The 24365-nt window shown below is 38.1% G+C and overlaps 1 protein-coding gene across 1 annotated transcript in view; it reads right to left on the minus strand.

The window, feature by feature from the left end:
• Positions 1–562: 562 nt before the first annotated feature.
• LOC149250247 (3-hydroxyacyl-CoA dehydrogenase family protein) overlaps positions 563–24365 on the minus strand; it is a 135210-nt gene continuing 111407 nt past the window's right edge. The window contains exons 3-4 of the mRNA XM_089458991.1: positions 2523–2635; positions 563–1287 (exon numbers count right to left, since the gene is read on the minus strand). Coding sequence (XP_089315117.1) covers positions 918–1287; positions 2523–2635 — 483 coding nt within the window. The 3' untranslated portion in view covers positions 563–917. The remainder of the gene's footprint in view (positions 1288–2522; positions 2636–24365) is intronic.

The raw sequence follows: 24365 nt of genomic DNA on the forward strand, positions 1-24365 counted from the left end.
ATGCATCCCTCGTAAAATCTTCATGATAGAACATTAAAAAAAATGACAAGGGTAAACCTACCAAAAAATAAACTGAATGGCCTCCCTCCTATTTACTCAATATGTACAAAAGATGCACAGAGGTTACCATCAATTAACGAAAGGCTGCTCTGATAAACTAATTAACGATTTGACTTTTAACTAAAGAGGCTTACATATTGCACCAAGAGAAGCAAGGTGCTCTTACAATACATGGTGATAATGCATGGTGGAAGAGATCAAAACAAAGACATCTAATTTTTTTAAATTACTAGAAATACTGTCCCAAAAAATGAAGTGTTAATCTTTTATTTCTTTTAATTAATTATCATAATATAAGAAAAATAAACTAGCATAGATTCATCTTAACCTTAGATTATTTAAGCTCCCTTTTTTATCCCTCTAAGCTTAATAGAGCTGAGCTTAAGATGAATCTATACCAGTTTACTTTTTTTCTACTGCCATGTTAAGAAAAAATTTCATCTAGAAGACATGTTGAGCATAAACTTTAAGCAACAGCAACTAAGCTTCAATATGCATCCCATGAGATATGAACCTTTCCTAGATTGGTAAAGCTTAATGATATGAATTGAAGATTAAAAGCAAATGACAAGGGAAAGCAGTTAGCCTGACAGCTTTGCCTTTCAGAAATGCCAGACTTAAATAAACTGAAGAGCCTCCCCCCTATTTACTCCTTCCCAATATATACAAAAGATGCACACAGGTTACCATAAATAAATGATTTGGCTTTTAACTAATGAGGTTCATATACTACTGCATCAACAACCTTGCTTGGAATGGATTATTCATGGGGAAATTCCATGCTCGTCAAATAAGTCCCTTTTAGTTAGTAACACTGATTTTCTTTGGACTATCCAGACTTAATTCTCCTGAGAATTTTATATGCGAGACCTTGGATTACCATTACTTGGTGATGCACGGTAGGAGTAGATGCCCTTCCCACTCTTCCGACCAAGGTACCCTGCATCAACATACTGCACAAGCAGTGGGCATGGGGAATATTTGCTTTCTCCAAGCCCGTGATGGAGAATCTTCATAATTGAGAGGCAAACATCTAATCCAATGAAGTCTGCAAGTTCTAGGGGTCCCATGGGGTGGCTTGTACCCAGCTTCATCCCACAATCAATGTCTTCTTTCGTTGCCACACCCGTATAAAGTGTGTAAAATGCCTCATTGATCATTGGCATGAGAATACGATTTACAATGAATCCAGGATAGTCTTGTGAACATATGACAGTCTTGCTAAACCTGCAAAACATTTTTAATCAGTGACTCCTGTGGAATATGATGCTTCCTTAGTTCATCTTTTTCTGCAATCTAAACTGTGAAGGATGATTAAAAAGTAACTATACACACACAGTTAATGACAAAAAATTAGTAAATATCAGCAAAGGCAGTTCCGGATTCCCCAAATGAGAAGACAAAAATTAAATTTAACTTTTCTTCTGTTAAGGAATTGCAGTACTAACTGGAGATAACAAGGAACTAAGTCCACAGATGATAAAAAAAAATTATATGAAGATAAGCAGACAAAGTATGTAGACTCTCTGGTGACCTTCAGTTCTTCCTTGGTGATTGTTTCGTTCAAATCTCAGAGTGTGTATTGAGATGAAAAAACTGGGAAGCCACAAAGTTCTCATACATGCAGTGATATGGGAGTGTATACATATCACCCATGCGGCAGGACCTTTACAGAACATCATGGAATAGTACTATTTACAGAAGAAAATGAGGAATGGCATGAGGTTCAAGATGAAGCTCAGGGGAACTGCTTCATAGGCACCTACTGAAACATTGTAGGCTGAGTTTACGCCTCTTTGTAATCATGGATTGGAGTGGCTGGGGTATGGTAAATTATTTATAGCAACCAATAGAGGTCTTCACTAGGAATCTTTATTTCATGGCTCGACTTCAATCACATTTGGACCCTACACAATCACTTATTTATGATTCATTTTCAAAGTTAAACAAGATACGTCCTTTTTAATGCTAACATAATTCAGAGATAGAATATGCATTCTATGTTCACCATTTTTTGCCCTGACAATTCTGAGATGGAAGTGCATTCTATGTATTATACTTGAAGTTTAATCAAACTCGTTGAGTGATCATGGCTTAGAGCATAGGTTCATTGTTGTTACAAAACTGGCCATGAAAATGGTGACCAGACAAGAAAGACAATACTACCTGTGCAATAATAAGAAAGCCAATATTACTTGTGCTGCTCTTGCTTCTAAATATTTCTCAATCTATTTTCTCTCATAGACAGTGACACGTAGCTCTCAATATTGTCAAATATGCATGCTGTCAAATGCAAAAAAATGGGGAAAAAGGGCAACGAAATTTAATGTAAGACCTTCCACCAAATCATTTCATGAACAGATTGTTGATGACAAAAGAAGATGGCACTGACATCCAAACGAGATTAGACTTTAGCATATATCATGCAATAAAGCTGATTAGGGCAAGAAGCTAGGTGTCACCTTTCAGCCAAGGCTTTGATAGTTGCAAAGACTCCATCTGCTGTTGCTGATCCTCGAACAATTTCAACTAGCTTCATGATAGGTGGGGGGTTCATGAAATGCATACCAATCACCTGCAAAAAGATCAGATGTGGTCTGCATTAATCTTCGAATATAGATTTGCTGAACTTTTGTCAGATTCTATCAAACCTGCACAGCTTAAGCTATCAGAAATACATTTTTATGTGAATTTGGTCTCACATAAGACACTCGTCCATGGCCCCTCAGGCCACAGAAACCAACTTTCAAAAACATGTGATTAATCTCAAGAGTTTACCAATGTACATGCACATTGTAGCCCATTCACACTACCATAGCTTCTGTGAATTCACATGAAAAGCTTCCATGAAATCTAAACTTAACCCTAGCAATTTCGTCTCATACTAGCATCCTCAAAAACATTCCCTTCCTCAATGGTCATATACTAAACTCAACAAAGATCTGAGACCAAATAGACTGAGCTCTAAATCCGCATCTTTTCAGGACATTGTCAATTATTATTACTAATTTACTTGATCCCGGAGATAGATATAGGTTATATATCCTCTATTCGATCTCCCAATAACATTAAAAGAATATGGAGAGATTAAATCCCATTCAAAACACTAAAACACCAACACATACCTTCTGGCCGCTAGAGGCTCTGAAAAAGACTGTATTTTGTAAAGTGAGAGGGCCATGTATTGAGGGAGGAAATTCAAGGGAACATTGCCCACCAAATTTGACCTTAAATAGGTCAAACTCAATAAGGTAGAGCCCATTGAACCAATGGGCACCCCTTAGTCCTCCATGAAAGGCCAGATCTTCATTGCCAATGGAAAAGCATATAATTTCAGAACAAGAAGGCATACAGAAAACATATCATGATCACTTGCCCCAGGCTTGAAGTGATTTGACTTATAGCAATAGTCTAGCTGCAAAATTCTACCTCAAAAAAATTGATACTAAAGCCAGTCATAATGTCATGGAAAGGAGCCCCAGCCCCCATACACGAAAGATACAAACAAAAATAACAGCAAAGATTCATTTACCAATGTGCTTTAAATCTGTTTATGGATTCAATTTTTAAAATAGAAACATAGTTATCTTAGTTACACAAAGATTGCCAGTGGGAGTATGGTCTAGCAGAAAAAAACAAGGTGATTTGGCTCATGTTAATTTGAAGTCTCAGGTTCAAACCACCCAAGTAGATGTGGTTGAGGCCAAGTGCAAGTTCTGGGTGATTTAACAGCATAAAACACCCTTCATAACGTGGAAACTTAGCCAGAAGGTCAGCTGTAAGTCATGTAAGCAGTATTTCCAAAAAAATAAACCACATAAAAATTCTCAAAGATGAGACATCCTTGATTTAGATCAAATGTAATGGAGAGATTAAACACACAACCAAATCAATGGAAAAGTTAAGGGTCGTGTTTCCACTATGCACCACTTCATTCAAGGGTTCAAAGTTGTTCTTCAACATGGCATTTAAAGATCAATCATTGATAGTGACAATTGACACAGACAAAAATCAAGAGATAAAAACAGAGAGAGAAACGCAGACAGACTATTCAAATTCCTGACAAGTTTTATATTTGCCTACATAACTATTTTTATCACGCATTTTGCTAATTAAAAAATACGAACTTCTTGAAAGTTGAAAACTACCTAACAATTAATTACCAACTACCTTGGCATGTGCTCCCTCTCATGGACGTGTAATTCATTATAACTTATGTTCCCTCTGGTCAAAAAATAACTACCAGATTTAGTCCCTTTAAACAATACAACACTAAATATTATTCTTCATCAGTTCCTCTCAAGGGTAAGTATTGGCAGAGAGCTTCCTACAAGTAAGGAAACTCCTGCTACATCCAATGACGAGATATTCACCAAACCAGATGAGGACACTGATTCATCTTTGCCATGAGTTATGAAGTGCTGGATGTTGGACTTTTGACAATAAACAAAGAGATGAAAGGATGAATGACTATTTAATATTCAAGGACTGGGACTCATCATATATAAAGAAGGAATTCCCCTTTTATTACATCAATGTGCTGATTAGACTACCCAATAGTCCTAAGCAGTGTTATCAGAACCGAACTGGTTCTAGCAAAACTGGCCAGTCCGACCGGTTTGGAGGCAAAACCGGTCCGAACCAGCCCTCCGAACCAGCTGGTTCAGGACCGGTTTTGTGCAAAAAAAATTGTCTTTTTTTTATTAATTTTTAGTTAGTTGACACACTTCTTACTCTCCCCTAGGCTAGCCTAATATTCAAGCCTATGGCCCTCAGCGTAATAATCAAGCCTATAGCCCTAGTATTGCTATGCAATTCATGGTAATGTTTTCATTTTCATCCTTTTACTTAAATTTTTAACATTATCATGAAATGACTCAGGATGTTTGAGAGTGGTTCCAAAGTAGAAAGTAGAATTTCACTCAAAATCTAGCAGACTTAACAGGATTTCAGGATTTCAGGATTGCAACATTTCCATTGGATTTGGTCTTGTACAAGGGTATGGAGCTAGTATTTAATAAAGAGCACCAAGCCCTCTATGTAATTTGATGATAGTGGCATTGGTTGTCGAACTCCTCTACCATGACTCTACTAAAAATGTACCCATCACTCAAACAAAATCTTGACATGACATGCTACATTTTTTCTATCTTATTTTAATGCCTAAATGGTTATATTGATGACGAAGACCCCAATATAGGCAATGATTTTGATGATATGTAGGCATTTGTTGTAGCACGATTTTTTTTTATGCTAGAGGCCATCTAGAGCCTATTTGTTGATGTATTTTCGGTTCAGAGATGGATTGCACTCAATACTATTTTGGTTATGTGCACCCGTATATGCAATGTAAATGAAAACTTTTGCATATTTGTATATAAATGGTTTAGATTCATATGGGTGCACATGAATATATATGTTTTTCTTTAAAATATGAAAATTTTATGTGTTTTTGGTAAACCATTATTTTTTCAGTTTTTTACCGGTTCCTGGTACACACGGTTTTTCGGTTCAATCACCGGTTCGGTTCTGATAACATTGATCCTAAGCACTTATTAACAAATACCCTAGTATCATTTTCTTAAAGTCATTAATAAAACTGTGACTTCATTATATTTCAATTTTAGTATTAAAGTATTAACACTCCAACACTAGATGTAAACCTCAAATGAAGAATGAGAAGTGGAGACCTGAATTGCTCTGTTATGTGAACAGTCAGTCTGAGTTAGATTTAAAATACAATAGAAGGTGAGGTTTGATTAAAAAATATAAGGACTTAAAACAGGATTTGGTTCACCATCTGTGTCTAACCATCGAAAAATGGTATTCAACAATATCCACGAAGCCCCTCAAAAAAAGGGAAACAACCTCTGAGTTCAAATTCCAACAGCGATGCTGCACAGAAGCCCAAAGTTCCACTGGACATTTTGAATGTGAGTGAGCCATTGATTTCATTAGAAATCTTCAATGACAGAATCATAGTGATACATTGTAGTCAAAAATCCAAAAACCAAATACATTGAGATCAAGACCAAGAAGAAAGAGGCATTTAACAAGAGAAAAACCAAATTTCCTAATTTGCTATTGGCTATCATGGACTTGTGACAAGCAGCCAAGACTCAAAGGAAGTAGAACACATCTTTCTAGGTCCAAGACTAATAGAATAATCTCTATAAATCATGAAGAGCCTTGTCCTTTCCAAAGTGACCACCATAAATGCCAAAGGTGCCTCCTTCAAAAATGACTATCTCTCCCCCCTCATTGAAGCACAGGAACTCCACAAAATTGAACAAGAATCCTGCTTAAGATGAGCATCTTTCTTTGGGATTTGTTGCCGCAAAATCTAGCAAGGCTTGGAGAGGGAAACCCTACAAGGTATTAACTAGACAATGGGACAGCAATGGGGTAGAGGCCCAATGTCACCTCAGCCAAAACACCCTGCTCTTTACGGATTTTCACTGATGGGAGGAGTCATGATAAGAGAGATAGATATCAATTCTATGATAGATATGTGATAGATAAGGTATGAGATGATCTCACTAGGGCTCATTCAAGAGAGAGACACACAATAACGGCTCAAGGTTCAAAGAAGCAAATCAGTCTCAAAGAAAGGCCCTAGAAAACAAGGCTCAAGACCTATGGTTTTGAGGTTTTTGATGATAATAGGTGTTCTCAAGGTCAAAGCCAAAGGGAAAGGGAATTTTATGATAACCAGTGAATCCAAGGCTCATAAAAACCTCAAGGAAGTCCTTAAGTTGAGAGAATGAAGACTAGGGTTTCCCTTCTAGGGAAAACACCTAGGGCAAGAGAATTTATGGACGAAATTTGAGTGGATGCCCACCAAATTGAGAAATTTTGTGGCAAACCAAGTCAACTTGACATTTAGGTTCTCAATCCTCCAAAAACCCTCTTCCCTAGAAATTCACACCAAGCCCTAGTTTCTCCTCTATCCTTGAAAGGACCAAAATTTTAAAGGAGAAAATGAATAAGAATTTAGATTGATCACCAAAGACTTGGACTAGTGCCTTGTCCCTTGGGTATATGGAGTCATGGATGTTTAAGATAGGCCAATCTTGCTCTTAAGGAGGCTGAAATTTGATGCCCTAGCACAAATTTCAAGCATTTACCCACTCAAGGAATAATGGAATTTTATGGGAAGAGCTACAAAGAGTTTCACCACTAGGATAATCTTACAATGTCATGTATGAATAATGCATGCAATTTTCTTCTAACTAGCATTCAATACATACTTATCAAAATTTAGGGCACAATTTAGCATAGATTAGAACTACTCATTCCATACATTAGACATGAAAAGAAATATCTTCAACAATAAAGCACTTACAAGACAATTTAGCAAGAAATTCCATCCATTATGCCAAGAATAGCTCCAAAAGATGTCCAAAAATCAGCTCCAAATATCAAAATGCATCCAATCATCCAATAATCCAAGAAAAGAACAAGTGTGAGTCTCTCTAACGAGGTTGAATTCCCCAATGAGTGATGATGAGAGATGAAATGACATCTCTCTAATAATTATGAGTCTTAATATGTGCTATTATGCCTACAAGCCCCTAAAATCATAAAGTGATGTGCTAGAAACACCTATGGGTCATAGGCGACCTAGTAACCAATGTAACAAATGATAAAATCTCCTAAAGGAGGACCGAAATGCTAACATCATGCATGTGTAGACCTCTAGAGGGAAGGCGTTGAGGCCAAATGGTGCCATGTGTGATGTAGAGGGCCTCTAAATGTTGAGAAATCTAGGGCATAACAATTAGGTGATTTCTCTATGATAGATAACTGCTTGTGAATGATTTTTACTTCTTAGATTAGGATCTTCTTTTACTTATGTTATTATAGTGTTCTTCTTCATCAAACAATTACCAATGCATAAACCATAAAGAGACAAGAGACACACAATGTAGGCTATCAGCCAGGGCCAAAACCTCTCCCAATTGAGAGGAAAACCCAAACGAATTCTTCTTCTTATAGAGACTTCAATTGATGAATACCAAGACCAAGACCCTTGACCTATTTGCCACTCCAAGACCAAGACACAAAGCCTCCTTGATGAGATTCTTCTTGCTTGAGTCAACAATAGTCAAACCTCTGCTTCTTCCTCCTTCTCGGCTACCCTTCAGAATTCGGCTTCCTTTTCTCTGCTTCAGACTTGCACCCTATTTCGGCCTCCTTGGAAACCCTAGTTGCAACACATGTGAGAGATATATGGTGATTCAACCCCTTAATCTCCTTCGCTTGGACTGAATGGCTTTCTTCTCCAACTCGGCTTGATGAATTGACTTAAATACTTCTTGATTTGGCTTCTAGCATAGCAAGGAAGACTTTGGCCCTTTTCTGCAGCAGTGACACTCCTTTTCTTCGCATGTGTGAGTGGAGATCAACCCTAAAACAGACCCAAACAACCTTGCTCTTCCTTCCTTCCTTTCGCTGGCTATGAGACTCCTTTCTAAGTGTTTCTTGCACTCCTAATTGCAGACTTGCTTGACCGAAAATCTCTGCCTCAAATGAAAGCCGAGTTGCCCTATTTATAGTGGTTTGCCCATCAAATAAGTCGACTTGAGTGAGGGTGAGTTGACATGTCCTTTGGTGTAGATCATTTACTCCATCTTGTAGCCGACTTGAAGGAGATGCTTTGCTTGGTCTTGGAGGGCCTTCTTATTCATTTAATGACTCATACAAAAATGTAACATGCCCAAGAAGGGTCCTTCATACATGACATTGACTCAATTTGACTTTTATGACTTGATGACAAAACCTAAAGGTTCACAATGGGAACCTTAACTAAAATAAAATTCCTTGATCATGAAACCCATGATTCAAGTACTACAAAAATAATTTTATTTTCTTCTTTACATCAATTACATAAAATCACAATTACACATGTCATTATGAAGACTGAACCTAGTTACACTTTTCAACACTAAAGTCATGATGGAGGGGTTGGTCCCTTTGTCTCGATGCAAATCATCTTGTGGACCCCCAAATACAGTTTGGGGCACAAAATGGGTCTCATGGGTCTCCACGTGGCTAAATCTTTGTCTCTGCTCCAGCGTTGAGGGCACTAAAGATGGTGCAAGCTCTCCCATGTCTCCAAAGATGAGACAAACCTCATATGGGCACTGGATCAACTGCCAAACCATGTGATCACTGCTAAGCGGTAATGTCCCCATCATTTTGAACAGTAGCATATTCTATCCATTTTTGGCATTTTTGATCAGTTTTTTGATAAAAAGTTGGCAAAAGGGTAATTCTGGTATTTAGTGTTTTGATAAAAAGGTGACAAACAGGTGAACTTAATATTAAATTAAAAAGAACTCTCAAAGAGAAACTATAAAAAGGGGAAGGAGTTCATTCTGAAGTTTATCCAATTTGACCATTTCTAATTGCAGTTGAAGCAGAGCTCAACCGAGTTCAACTAGAGGGCTTCAAGGGAGAACCTCAACCCAGTTTCAGTAAATTTAATTGTCACCCTAGTTGGTTCCCCAATTTCGGTGGAATACATTGCCACACTAGTTGCATTTGTTGTTGAACTAATTTCAAATTTTCTTGTTAGAGTTTGATGCCAAATTTTATTGCAGGGGAATCACAATTACAGAGGCACTGAAATTTAATTGACAGGTCATGTTATCTTGTGAGGAGGCTGAATTGCCAAGTGAGGTTGATTTCTTCCACGGGGGCCAAAATTGTATTTCTAAAGGGGTCGAATTGCCCATTGTTCAAGGGGCGCGAGTGCACAAATTTCTCCAGGGCTGAGCTGCCAATTTTTTGAAGAGGTCAAATACCTTTTTGTGGGCCGAAATTCCCCTTAGTATCCTTGGGTCGAGTTCTGGTGAGGGTGTCGAACTTCTTGTGGCCAAATTGTGCCATTTCTAGGAGTTTATTTGTTGGGGCCAAAATTTCTTCAAGGAGGCCAGGTTATCTTGTGGAAGACTGAGTTGCAATTTTCATGGGTATTGGGTGAAGGCTGAAATTCCCAATTTTGCAGAGGGCAGAGTTCTTGGTCCAGAGAGCCAAGTTTAATTTCCATATTTTCCAAAGAGGGCCAAATGGCTTAGTTGTGCGGTTGAACCACTTCCAAAGGGCTGAGTTGGTGGGAAAATTCCCATTAGGACGGACTACTCAATTCAAGAAGGTCATGTACACATCCAAGAGGAACAAACTGGGTGGAGCATCTTCAGAAATTTAATTCCCAGGTTCCCTCATTTTGTGAAAGACTTTTTCCAACTGTTTTGAATGAAAATAGTAAATACTGTTGTTGGGTGGGAGATTTTTTAGCATAATTGTTGGTCGTAGCTTTGTTTCTAGTTTTCCCACTAAATGTTTGTAAAAATAACTGAATGTGCTTTGTGGTATCAAATTTTGTGTTTGACAGAATTAGCATGCAAACTGTTTGTTTAAAGTCTGCTACAGGAATTGATGAATTTTGAAGAAAAATTGTGCAAATTTCTGTGTTGGAACATTATATAAGTCGGTTGGGGTATGTTGATCTAGGTGCATCCTCCCATGAATAACATAGGGAAAAGTGCAGAAGCTTTGGGGTGTTGAAGGTGCCCATGAATGCAAATGATGCTCTATAAATGTCCAGAACCCAGGGCCCTCAACGGAGCACCTGTGGGCGTCAATATGAACCTCTGGTGGGCATGGGCCTCAATTAAGTTGCCCAACCCATAATGAAACCACTTGCCAATCACACACAATATCCAGTTCTGCAATTTATGACATTAGGTACATTTAATCATTTTTGCATGAAAGTGAACAAAGCTTGCAAGTAATGGACAATGTGACACTTCATACAAGGTTCCTCTTCCAAAATTGGGGGCTTAGTCAAATAATGGTGTTATTTGCCTAGGTAGGAGTGGCTAAAAGGTGACCCTGTTATGTGTTTCCAACTCCCAAAGGGAAGTGACAAGTCCTCAGTCCTCCCTTCAATTGATAGGTGGTATATTTGAATGATGATGGAATGGAGGGAAGAAGGGGTCTCAAGGCCAAATGCCCTGGTCAAGAGGGTAGCAATGATGTCATGTCCCTTCTCAAACACATTTGTAACAGGGTGTTGCTACACAATTTTGGCTAAGGAAGAGAACCCATCATTTTCGACTTAGGGACTTAGGAGGCAATTCAACTTAATTTGGTTGCTAGTGGAATGTGGGGGGCACCCACATGGGAATTCAAATTGGCCCATTCGAATAGCTTGGAGGGAAAGTCGAATAGGTGGATGGAGGGGCCCACATGAGGCAAGGGAGGCCCAAGGAGTTATAAGGAGGGAGCAGCTCTCATTTTGGGATTCATTCATACATCTTGCAAACAAAATCACTTGACTGTTCACTCTGTTGTTTAGCTGAGTCAACTAGTTGTTTAGCCACGAATCTCTCAAGCGGGAGATTCAACCTCTACTTCAGGGGACCATCCATGCCTGCCCTAGAGAGGCAGTTCTACAAGGATTTCAGGAGTTTCAGGGTAGTGACATAGCACCACCAACCAGCGCAGAGCAGGGAGTGCGTATTTCTGGGCAGCTAGAGAATACACAAAGGGAGATAGAGGCCAGCAGAGATCAGATTGTTTGTCGAGGAGTTAGAGAGCTGAGATAGCAACAATAAACCAGCATTCTTGCTAAGTTTTACAGCCAGCGAAGCCAACATTCCACCAGTTCGAATTGCTGGGCTAGGGGACAGTGCAGAGGTTACTCATCAGTTTTTCATGGACCTTAGGAGCAGTTGTCTTAGGCCAAGAGCTCACCCAGGAAGTCAGGGATTGGATAGCAAGGGTCAGCCCAGCACTTTGGGGGCATTTCCAGGAGGATTTACAGGTAGTTTCCAGCTGGCCTAGTTTTGCAGTTGCAACTGAGGTTGGGCTCCAAGGCAGTCGAATTTCAGAAGTCTAAACCAATCAAAATCCTTTCTGAATTTTTATGGGTTTCTGACAAGGATCCCATAAATAAAGTTTCATAATTTTCTGAACACCATAGGTGGGGTTTTAAGCCATATCTTTGCATCAAACCGTGTAGAATCGCTGGGGATTGAATAGTGCCTTTGGGGGTCAATTTTGGGAAGTCAAAATCGGGCCAAACCATTTTTGGGTTTTTGTGGGTTTTGGCCAAGGAGTTTGTCACTGAAGTTTCATCATTTTCTAAGCACTGGAGGAGGATTTTCTTGTAGTCCCTTTCCAAGAGCAGTGAAGTTTTCTAGGCAGCGCAGAGCATTAGAGGAATAGTCATTCCCAACATTTGAGATCAATGTATTATCACCTGGGTTCTGTCATGCTTGCCATTGAGGCAAGCCTAGGTGCATTCCTCCATACTATTATACTTGCTCCATTGATTAATAAAATGGCTCAGCTGGTTCTTAATTCCAGAGCTTTTATGAGCATTTGTTGATTGTTTAAAAATTTTGTGTTGTAAATCGTTCTTGCTTTGCATATCACTATTTATTTAAGTTTGGAATATTACAAATGATGAGGAATTCCACATTTTGAGTGTACAAATGTGAGGAGGGAGAAATTTTGGATGCATGAGTCACCCCGGCCTTTGTTTTTCCACCCCTCTTATTGCCTTTTGGTTTTTCTTGATATTTCTTTGTATTACCACTTGAAGCTCTAGGAAATGAGAGCATGCTTTGAATGATGTGTAGCAATGGTTACCCCTTAATGGCGGGGCAGTTCATCGCCCACCAAGGGTCGGGACATGCAAGGGTTCCTTTCCAATGATGTGATAGGGAAACATTGGCCTCGGGAGCTAGGTGATGGCCATAATGATAAGGGTAGAGCTCATGCTTGGATTTTACCCACGTGCTAATGTTAATGTCCTAACCATATTTTGCATTTTATAATTTTCTTTCTTTTGTTTCTTGCTTGTGGCCACGATATGCTCTTTCTTTTCTTTCATCTGTATCAACCTCCTGGGGCAACATTTTCGGGCCCGACCCATACATGTGGAAAAGAGGAGGGGGTGTCCTCAATCCTAGTGGACCCAAAGAAGGGAAGTGGAATAAGGATTAGTAATGTACAAAGGGGAGTGTTAAGTATGGAAAAGGGATAGACGGGACACACTATCTCAATCATGGATTCCAAAGTAGTTCCCTTTCCTAAAGAAATAATCCATTAGAGGCAGTCTTGTTGGACCAAGATAAAAAGTTACCCTCCCCCCCATTTAAGGTGAGGGAAAAAGACTACCGCCAAGACCCTTCTTTCTTCCAAGTCACCCCATAATTCATGCCAAAATGCCCAAAATACAAACAAGCATAAGCACCTGAATGCAAAATGAATAATGTACCTTTTGACCAGAAGCCCACCTTCCAACATGTGATCCTGACAAATGGGCAAGGGGACATATGACTGATGCAGGTGGCAAAGATATGAATGGCACGTCATATTAGCTACAAGGTGGCTCTCAGGGGTTGTTGGCTGTCATCTCAAAGAGATGAAGAGGAATGGAGTTTCTCTTAGGGGTCACCCACTTTTGGTGGGTAACAGGCTTGAAATTGGAACTTATAGTATGAGTGACTACCTAAAAAATATCCAAAGTCCATGAGCATTATACAAACAACTCAAATCTTGAAAGTCGTGATGCGAAACTCTCAAGTGTTGGGTTGAGAATGTTGGGAATCACGATTGTCGTTAGACCAAAACCCGCAGGTGTTAGTCAACTATCGCATCGCCAGAGATAAGGATCCACGAGAGGCGGTTAGTCCATGTCGCGAAACACACAGAGAGCATTGATTTATCCAATGTCTAACAATATCCCCCCCCCAACGCGATTCGGGTGTGTATCGAACTCGTGACCTACGCTCTAATACCACTTGTTGGAAATCACACGTCAAACCAAAACCCGCAGGTGTTAGTCAACGATCGCATAGCCATAGATAAGGATCCACGAGAGGCGATTAGTCCATGTCGCAAAACACACGGGGAGCGTTGGTTTATCCAATGTCCAACAGAGAAGGTGAGGACAACTACGACCATTAACTCTGTTGGTCAAAACCTTCATATATTTTCGTTCTTTTATTTGACAAACTCATTGAGGTATGGACCCATTAGTAATATCTTGTTCCTTGAAACTTATTCTCCACAACACTCCTCAATAAGTTGAAAACTTTCCCAAGCTACCAAACATGTGAACCCAATGGAGGTGTTGAAACAGGCCTATAAAGGGCTCAGTCGGCCAAGCTGACACTCCAAAGTGTCTCACTTGGCATCAAAAAGCAATAATAATAACCATGAATCTCTACAAATAGAAATATTTGGTGACTTCGAAAATGGCCACCTAACATTTGATATACAAAATTTTTGTATGTCCACATATTTTAAGTGCATTCTCTTGGAGGTAAGATACATGCCACATTTCATATATTCGATTATAGTGGTGTTGTGCCCTAATGGTGAATTGGTTATCGTTTAGTATCATGCAAGAATGTATGAAAAACACCACTGGAAAATAATCAAGAATTAGGAAATATCTTCATTGTTAGTAAGGTATTACAATATGTTAGGATTGAACATACCCAAGAAACCACTAATAGTTGCACTCTTCCATGAGAATGAATATATTATTACAGGTGGAAACTTTATAGAACAACATACTAATTTATGTCGGTTTCATTAGTCTGCATTATAGAAAAAGGTGTTCTCGATTTGTAATTGAGAGTTCCTTACATTAGCATTTTTTATTATTGACAACATTGTGATCTAGACTTTAAACATTTATTGCTATAAAAAATGTCATTGAGGAAAGTGTTGAATGCAATGCCCAACAAAATAAGAAATTTTAGATAAATTCTACAACAACAAAGATAATCAATATAAATAAAACAAAATAAAAAAATTTAGATAAACTATATAAAAAGACAGACAATCAAGATAAAGAACATAGGATTAATATAGCACTGATGTGTATATACCGGATATTGCTTTAAGAGGATATATTTTCCATTGATTATGCCTTTGACTTGACTATAAACATTCAAACAACAATATGCTTAATTTATAACGTATTATTTTCAAGTTTGTGCCTCTACTTCATATTATCAATTTATAAATTCAGCCTCACGATTTTTCCCCTCCTTCATGTTATCAATTTGTAAATTTAGTCTCATCATTTTTGTTTGAAAGAATGCTTCTTATATTAACAACAAAAATACAAAATATACACTAGCTTATATCCAAAGTGCAAAGAAAAGGACCTTAAAAGTTAAAATAGATTCAGCCCAGGGATAATAATACTTTTTCCAAATGAGAATGACCTTAGTTGTAAGTTGGGCCTTAAGTTCAGCATACAACGATCCATGGAAAGATCAACACGAAAAATGAGTTGCCAAAAACCTGTATTACATCTCACTCTCCAGATGAAAACAACCACCCTATTCTAATGCAATACCAAACTCCTCTAAAGTGAGGTAGGGAAACAACATCCAAATCCTCTAAAGGGTATCGATAAAACAAAAACGTTTGTATTAGATAATAGAATATGATTCCAAGAGATCCAAACCAGATCCCACCAGGCTTTGGCACACTTGTCGTTCCAAAAAATGTGGCAAACTATCTTTGTGACCCCACAACGGAGGCAAAATGCATTTGCAAACCGAATTTAGCATGTCTCAACTTTGAAGGAAGTCCCTAATAGACCACCATCCAAGAAAGACCCTCAGCAAGTGAGATACCCTATGATCCCAAACTAAATTTAAATGAAAATCCCACTCCTTTTCCTCCTCAATATCCCATCTTTGTTGAAGATCTCCTTAAGTGGAAGTCTCACATGGAGCATTTGATACATGTAACAACCATCTTGAATCGTGAGCTCCATAGGAATATTAGCATGCATACGATACATGCATATGATAGCTACATATGCATGCATCGCATGCACGACACTAATATACATATTAATTGATTCTGAAAAATGTCCAAGTATAGAATAAATGAATTAATTATTGAAAATACTAGTACCTAATTCACAAGAATATAAAGGAATTATAAGTGGAGTACTTAATGTGTGTACCACTGACATAATATATATATATATATATATATATATATATAACCATGTTATACAAAACAAAAGGGATTATAATATATATTATTATTTATTATACTAAAGGAACTATAATTATAATATACATATATCATGCTAACTAGAAAGGAACTATAATATATACGTCTTATACAACCCAAAATAAAAGAAATATGTTATAAATGAATTACCAAGGAATTATAACTCACAATTATATAAGGATCACACTATTGACACCTATAATGAAGACGGTCATTGCATGAAAATTGGACAATATTTTATGGAAGGGCGGTGAAGAGGTGGCATAGAGAGGAAGGAACTGGAGATGATATAAGGGGAGGAGTGTAGGCAGAGGAGGGCACACGAAGGAGGATTTATGAATCTTACCGAGAAGCAAAGACATAGAGGTTATGCAGAGAAGTGGAGAAGTAATAGACAAAGGGACAGAGGGAATTTGTGAAGAGAAATTTGGTAAATTGAGTAATTGTTCTTGGGGTTTTGGGCACGGGGGCCAAAAGACCTCAAATACGAAGTCTTCTGGATCTGGGGAACGGATAGATTAATCCCCAGATAGGCTGGGAGGAAAATTTGGTTTGGTAGCGGGGGCAGCGGGAGCACAGACAACAAATACCTTCAAACAGATAACCAGGTATTCTTCTGCATCCCAATTATTTGCATGTATGAGTAAATTGGAAATCTGTGTATCTTTTATGTCTTTTATGGAATGTTTGGTGTAAATTTTATAAATTTAGGGCACACCTTTTAGATTCCGGTTAATTTGTTAAATTGGTTAGATTCTGGTAGACTTCCCAAAGTGGGTTTCACAAATTTGTTAAATGAGTTTAGACTCTAGATAATTAATTAATTCAGGTTTCAAATTTTGGTCAAATTTGGGGTACAATTCTAGATTTTGATTAAATTGTTAAAATGCGGGTTTCACAATACAACTGATGAGTCTTGTAAACCCAAATCAGCTTATTATACCACTAAGGCCAATCCATCCTGATAAGGCCAAGTGTGTGGCTATCCAACCTATGTTTGTCTTCTGTAGAGATGGGCTTTCTAATTCTTGAATAATGGCATTTTCTAATATAAGGAAGCTATTTTCATGCTAGAGCAAAGACCAAGACATCAAAAATCTATTGTGATGATCCCAAAGGTCACCCCACACAAAAAATCCCTTCTTTGCCAAACATTTAGGCCAAAATCTTTCTATATGAGAGTAGAGTGTTATATATCTTCCAAGACGAAATGGTTTGGATGGCAACATTATTACCCCTCCAAAAGCCCAAAGCTTACAATGACAGACAAGAAGCAACCTTCTTCCATGCTTCATAAATTTCCTCAAGCATAGAAGAACCTAAAATCTTAAAATCATTTGAGTACTTATAATATCAAAATGTTGAAAAAGACCCCTTAAGCAAGTAGTATGCCTAAAATGAAGAATTTTGTACTAGAGAAGTCGCTCCTAGAGTTCATCACCAAAAACATTGTGAGCAACCCATCTAGTAGACAAATAGCACCTTGAAGACTAATGTCAATCAAGCCAAAACTCCCAAACTATTTGGACATTGTGCAAATCAGCCATAGAATTAATGGCATGCCTCTTTTACCATCAAGCTTGGATTAGAGATAGCTTCTCAATGATTTCTCTAGTTTTCTGAATTGGGTGTTGGAGGGGAACCAACAAGCAACCTAATACACATGACCAGCCCAAAAGATTTTTCTAAGGACAATGACTTTACTAGCCAGTTCTTACATTGAAGATCTTTCAAGATCTAAACCTACATATCAGCTACAAAAACACTAACACTAAAGGGAACTCCTAAATACCAAGCAATTTGTCCCTCATTAACCCTCCTCCATAGGCAATTCAACCAAGCGAGAAGAACATCCGTCCATGTAAACCAAGAAATAGATTTTTGATCACTAAGAATGAAACTTGCTACAATACAAAAAGTATCTAAAAAACTCAAAGCAACTCCATTGAAATCAGGGAACGGTTGGACCAAGAGAAGTGAATCATTAGCAAAGTGGTCATTTTAAAACTTCCCCTAATGCAATGGAATTCTCTCTCACCCTCCCCTGTGGTTTGGTTGAATCAAGAATATAACCAAAAGCATCAATGGCTAACACATAGAGATAAGTAGCTAAAGGGCACCCCTACCCAATGGGCTTGTGAATCACAATTTTAACCAAGAGGGAATCATTAACTAATAGGAAATTCAAGGCATTAGCAAACAATGTCTTAATCATTTCCACAAAAGCTAGCTAAGAAAGCATGTCATTGATTAAAAACTAGTCAACCCTATCGTAGGCTTTATCAATATTTCCCTATCTCCTTAGCCCATTTTATACTCACAAATTTTGTGGGAACCATCTCCAAGAAAAATCGCCCCTATAAAAATCTTGCCTGTTCTAGCAGGATAATTAAAGACACAAACTTTGGAACCCGTATGGGCAACACCTTCGCTAATATCTTGTAAGACACATTAATAAGGGTAATTGATCTCAATAGACCAATAATCTCATTAGTTGCATTCCTAGGACTCAATTTGATCAAGCCTCAATTTTGCATCTCTCCCATTCTTCTAATGCAAAACAATTCATGTGCCATAGATAAAGTATTGCTTCCAATGGACAGTGACATTTTCTTCAAAATCTCACATTTAAAGCCATCCATCCTTGGTGATTTGATGTTTTCCATTCAATTGAAGGCTTGGATAAGATTATCCTCCATCAAATATCCCTCTCACTAGTCCACACTTCCTAGGGAACCACGTTTCTACAAGCCTCGTGAGCAAAGATTACTACCTAGTTTATAATATGATACTCTACAAATATATTTTGGAAAGGCCACCCAAACATAACCTTAATTTTATCTAGTCTTCAACCAACACACCATCTGGGTGCTTCAAGCCCATAATCCTCTCTAGCACATTCTTCCTCCTAAAAAAATCAAAGCATTGTCGGATGGTTCATCACCCTCCTCTATCCATTGTAACCTAGCTCTAACATGTGCATATCTAACATGATATTTTTCCATCCACCTTATGAAATACCCCTTTGTTGGGACTTCTTGAAGGGTGATATTGTGAGCATATACATCCATAAGAGTACCCAACTCTTGAAGTCTTTGTTGAGTTTGCCTTTCTTTTCTTCTCCTATGGTTGGCAAAAATTCTTCCGATGTGATTAATTGTTGCCTCCCACCAAATACTCCATCCCTCTTCACCCTTTAGCATATGAACCTTATTCCAAAGCTTAGTAATGAGTTGTTGACAACCTTCAAATTCAAGATCAAAATATCAAGCATAATGAAAGGGATGCAGGCAAGCTAGCTCCTTAAATGGATAACAGTGTGAATGGGAAGATGATTAAAACTTATGTATCATTACACCACTCCAACTCTCCAACCACTTAGAAGTGAAAAGGACATACACTATGTCCAATCTAGCTTGAATTCTTTCCACACCTCTCCCTACGTTTAACCAAGTGAACCAACTGCCAACTACTAGGTCCTTTTTCTTCCAATTAGCATCAAAATTTTGGTCATAAGATTTGCATAGAACACTACCTTTCCCTACCATTAACAATAATAGCAAACCTCCTTTTATGTGTCTGATCTTTAGTCAAAGATTCCCTTTCTCTAGCAAGGGATATAATGGTCTACCAATCATGAGCATGGTACAAGAGCTCATTTGTGTGGAACCCTAGCTGAGCTCTACAATGATTGCACATAGGTCGAAAACTAATAATTCAGTCTCACATTTATCATTAAATAATTATGTTATCATTTGAGTATCGATATGTTAACATGTTACATGTTTAGAATCATAACTGATATTATTATGCATTATGTAATAGTATTATGTATGCATCATTCTTGAGCTAAATTTTTATGTATTTTGAATCTTTTGCTATTTTTTTCTTTCATTTTTATTTTTTTATTTTGAATATTTATTTTTCCCTCTTTCAATGTGTCATTTCTTGCAAAATTTGGGAAGAGCTCCTAGTCATTCCCAACTTGTTTCTCCATTCTGAAAACTTGTGTGACATCGGTTATTCTAAGACTGAAGAAACACCCTTGCTCAATAGCTTGGGCAAAAGCATAAAGTTCTTTATCATAATAAAAGTAAATTAATTTGGCTTGGGAAAAGGCCGAAGTTCACCCGAGACATTATATTTAATTAGCAAAGTTAGGAAAGGAAAGAACAAGAGCATAGTGAATTAATTTGGCTTGGGAAAAGGTTGAATTTCACCCAAGATGTTAAATGTATTTAGCCAAGTTAGGAAAAGAAAGAACAAGAGCATAATGAGAGATTTTCTGGAGAAATTTGATCACTTTCTCCTAGGTAGAGGACCAAACACTATATTTACAACTTGGTCAAGTGATGGAAAGGAAAAGAAATCTTTGAATAGTTTAAGATGTTGAACTTAACATAAATATTGACTAACCATAGGACACTAGGAAGTTCATTTATAGTTTTGGGAGCAATCCAATCGGGGCATGTAGACTTTTGTTAGATTAACCAAAACACCTATGGCATTGTTATCCACCCAAGTGGGTGATCCCTAGGAGAAAACATTTCTCTGAATCTGATCAGTCTACAACACAACAGCCCTATGTGATCTATATATGGCTAGCCTTAAAGGCCCTCCATCTATACTTCGCTTAGTGCTTTGTGACATCTAGCCTACTTAATAGATGAAGTGGGTCATCCATCATAAGGTACATTAACCATGTTTGTAATCAAGTGCATTCATTTAATGTTTAAGAGCATATTGTTATGAATCACAAGTTGTATTGGATGATTGACCACTTTTGGATGTATCCTTGTTCGCATGCTTTAACCAAAACACCTATGGCATTGTTATCCACCCAAGTGGGTGATCCCTAGGAGAAAACATTTCTCTGAATCTGATCAGTCTACCACACAACAGCCCTATGTGATCTACATATGGCTAGCCTTAAAGGCCCTCCATCTATACTTCGTTTAGTGCTTTGTGACATCTAGCCTACTTAATAGATGAAGGTGGGTCATCCATCATAAGGTACATTAACCATGTTTGTAATCAAGTGCTTTCATTTAATGTTTAAGAGCATATTGGTATGAATCACAAGTTGAATTGGATGATTGACCACTTTTGGTTGTATCCTTGTTTGCATGCTTCACCTTGGTGGTTATCCTTTGCCCCTAATCCAGTGTGACATTCTTTAAGGCCTTTCTTTCCATTGTCCAAGAGGGGAAAAAATAGGAGGCACTAATTGATGTCGCATGCCCATCATAATCCATACTTGCCATTTTCCATTTTCCCTTGGTTTCATGTCCCAATCTCCGGGTTGACTGTAATCTATCACTAGTATTAGTACCCTGATTTCCTCATTCTTCAATAGGGGCTTAGAAACATTTCTCTCAAAGGTTGATGCAACAGAAAGAAAAGAAAAAGCATGAACCATAAAGATAGAATGCAAAATATTGGCTAGGATAAATCTCTATCCCCCTCATTAGCCCTCACCCAGTTCGTGGCTAAAACATGAGTAAACCAAAATCAAAGGAACTTTGATATCCCAACTTTGATGAGCAATAAAATACCTCATCCTTAAAGGGTAATGAATGCATAAATAAAGCTTGTAGCCCAAGATATGCCATAAAAACAAAAATCAATGAAGAAAAGGTAGACAAGAGGGGTGGTAAAAATAGGTTGAGGAAAGGAGTGACTTAAGTCCCACGATTGCTCTCTCTTCACATTATAATGCTCAAGGATGATGGTATTTCATAATTGGTACATAGATGGCGACATCCCCTATGAAGTAAACCCCCATCATACAACTATTCATTTGCACCTACTAATTGATGGGTTGGCCTAGGCACTGTTCCTCCTCTTGAGATTGGAAGCACCTAATAGTGTTGTTGGAAAATATATAGTTTTGTAGATTATTACTTATTTTCCTTATCTTGATAATTACTTGTGACGTTAGTTTGTCTTTAATTACTTCTTTAGTTTTGTTCATCAAGCAATTATCAAAAACAATGAAGATCACAAAGAGACAAAGTACAGAGGATATAGGCTCCAAGCCAGGGAAAAACCGCTTTAGGGGGAAAACCCAAAAAAATATTTTTCTTCTATAGAATTTGCTTACAAAGAGTCTTCCAAGACCCAAGGACCAAAGCCAACAAACCCTCCAAGCCCCAAGTTAGCCCCCAGCAAGATCTTTAAGGCAGCTTCTAGAACTTCAAGGCTGCAACTTTGCTATTGCATCTTCGACCCCTGCAACTACTTCACAGAAATTTGGCCTTGCAACTTTAGCCTCCTGCAACTGGTAGCTTCACTTGACAACTTCACAAACCCTAGAAATGAGAAAAAGAAAGATTATCTTCAAACCTTGACTTTTGCTCTTCTTCTTCATCCTTCCAGCTACTCTTCTTCACCTTCAATATTGCAGATCGAACTTGTGCTTGATGAGTGCCCAAATGGGTCGAACTTCTCCCCTTTATATAGCCTTTATTGAGGGTCAAATTCCCCTCCTTTAGGCTGAGTTGATTTGCTCCTTGGGCCGTGTTGTCACTCAAATTGTACACCAAAATGCGACAACTCTTAGGGCAGGGGTTGTCATTCTAATCCCAACCCTCTCCATTTAAGTTGTCTCCCTAGGGTAGTCACTAGGAATGAGATGAGTTCGAGAGAGACAACCGAATGGCTTAGCAACTTGGTTAGGGATAATTGGCAAGTTTAATTATTCAGCGCAACTCAATTAAATTTATTGAAATTATCAATTAGAGACCAGTGCCTTAGGAGTCAATTTACTTGCACAATATAGATTAAATTCCAAGTTACAGGATGAATAGTTGCCACTAGGATGAAAAACTATCCTATATGAGATGCAACACCTAAATCTAAGTGAGATGAAAGGCCTTGGTTAATTTTAATTAGAATGTCTATTCTAAGTGAATTTGTACTCTCAACTGTTTTGAAGTCAACCTCAAATGTAGGTTGTAGAGAGAAGCCCACAAGAAGGAGGCTATGGCCTCATTAACGATACCTCTCGTGAGGTTCTAACCATCCAAGTGCCTTCGTTCCTACAAGGGATTGCCCACAAGAGAACTGCAAGGTCACCTATGTTAACCACAATGAGGGTCTGTGTGAAAATTTCAAATCTGAAATCCTATTGCAGTAATTGGAAATTATTCTTCTAATTGTTAACAATTTATTTGCTACGACAAATATCGGCAAATATCGAATAAATCACACTACAAACTTCACAAATAAACTGTGGAAGAAAATAGCGCTAGAAACTGAGAAAATCTAGCACACACACACATATATTTTACACAGTTATTTTTGGACAAATGTTCCCGGAAAAACCCAACTTGGGAAAACTGGTGCAGCCGCTGAAGGTTTTATTATTATGTAGCAGTGAAATTCTGAGTACAATCTATGGATGCCCAACTGGTAATCCAAACAACATGTATTTGACAGAAATAATTAGAGAGAAAATTCTCTCACCCCATTAGCAATCCTGGCACTGGCTTCTCCAAAAAAATTGTTCGTCCAAACCCCAACGTAGGCCCTCTATGCAGTCCTTGCGCCGCTTCTTGCACGTGTGGCTCAAATCTTCCTCTAATCAAGCCATCTAGCCTATCTCTGTTGCGGGAAGTGACTCTCCAACCCTCTGGAAGACTTTCCAGGCCTCTGGAAATTAAATCGACTTCCTTTGCAGCTAAATCAAATTGCTCTGCTTCAGCTACTGTGCAGTCCCTGTGTTGCTTCCACATGGATCACTTCAGTCACTTGCTACTGCCTCTCTGGATTTGGAAAACTTCCTATGAATCATTGTCCCTGCCCCTCACTGTCTCTGCTTCAATCTCTGGCTCTCTGGCAATTTTTTTTGCTCTCTAAAAATCGATCTACCAAGGAAATTGAACTGCTGAAGTGTGTTCTCCAAGTGCCCATCGACTTCTTCTTATAATCCTCTGTTGGAGCACCAACGACCAAGATTAAAACTCAATCAAGGGCTACAATCATATTGAAGTCGATCTGTGTGAGTTTCTATACTATTCTCACCTTGACTTAATTAATTCTGATTAATTAACCAATTTTCCTAAGTTTAGACTTAGGAAACATTAAAAAATAGGTTAATAATCTAATTAAGTCATCTCTAGGTGGAATTTCCAAAAACGATTTATGGGTTTTGGAGATCTCATGCATTCTAGCCTCTCCACCAAATTTCATGGCTAGAACACATTTGATGCTACAAAAACTAACACTCCCTCTTA

This window comes from Pinus tabuliformis, chromosome 7 (genome assembly GCF_031772625.1).
Source record: "Pinus tabuliformis cultivar Carrire ecotype Pingquan chromosome 7, CPIR1, whole genome shotgun sequence".
NCBI classification, from domain to species: domain Eukaryota; kingdom Viridiplantae; phylum Streptophyta; class Pinopsida; order Pinales; family Pinaceae; genus Pinus; species Pinus tabuliformis.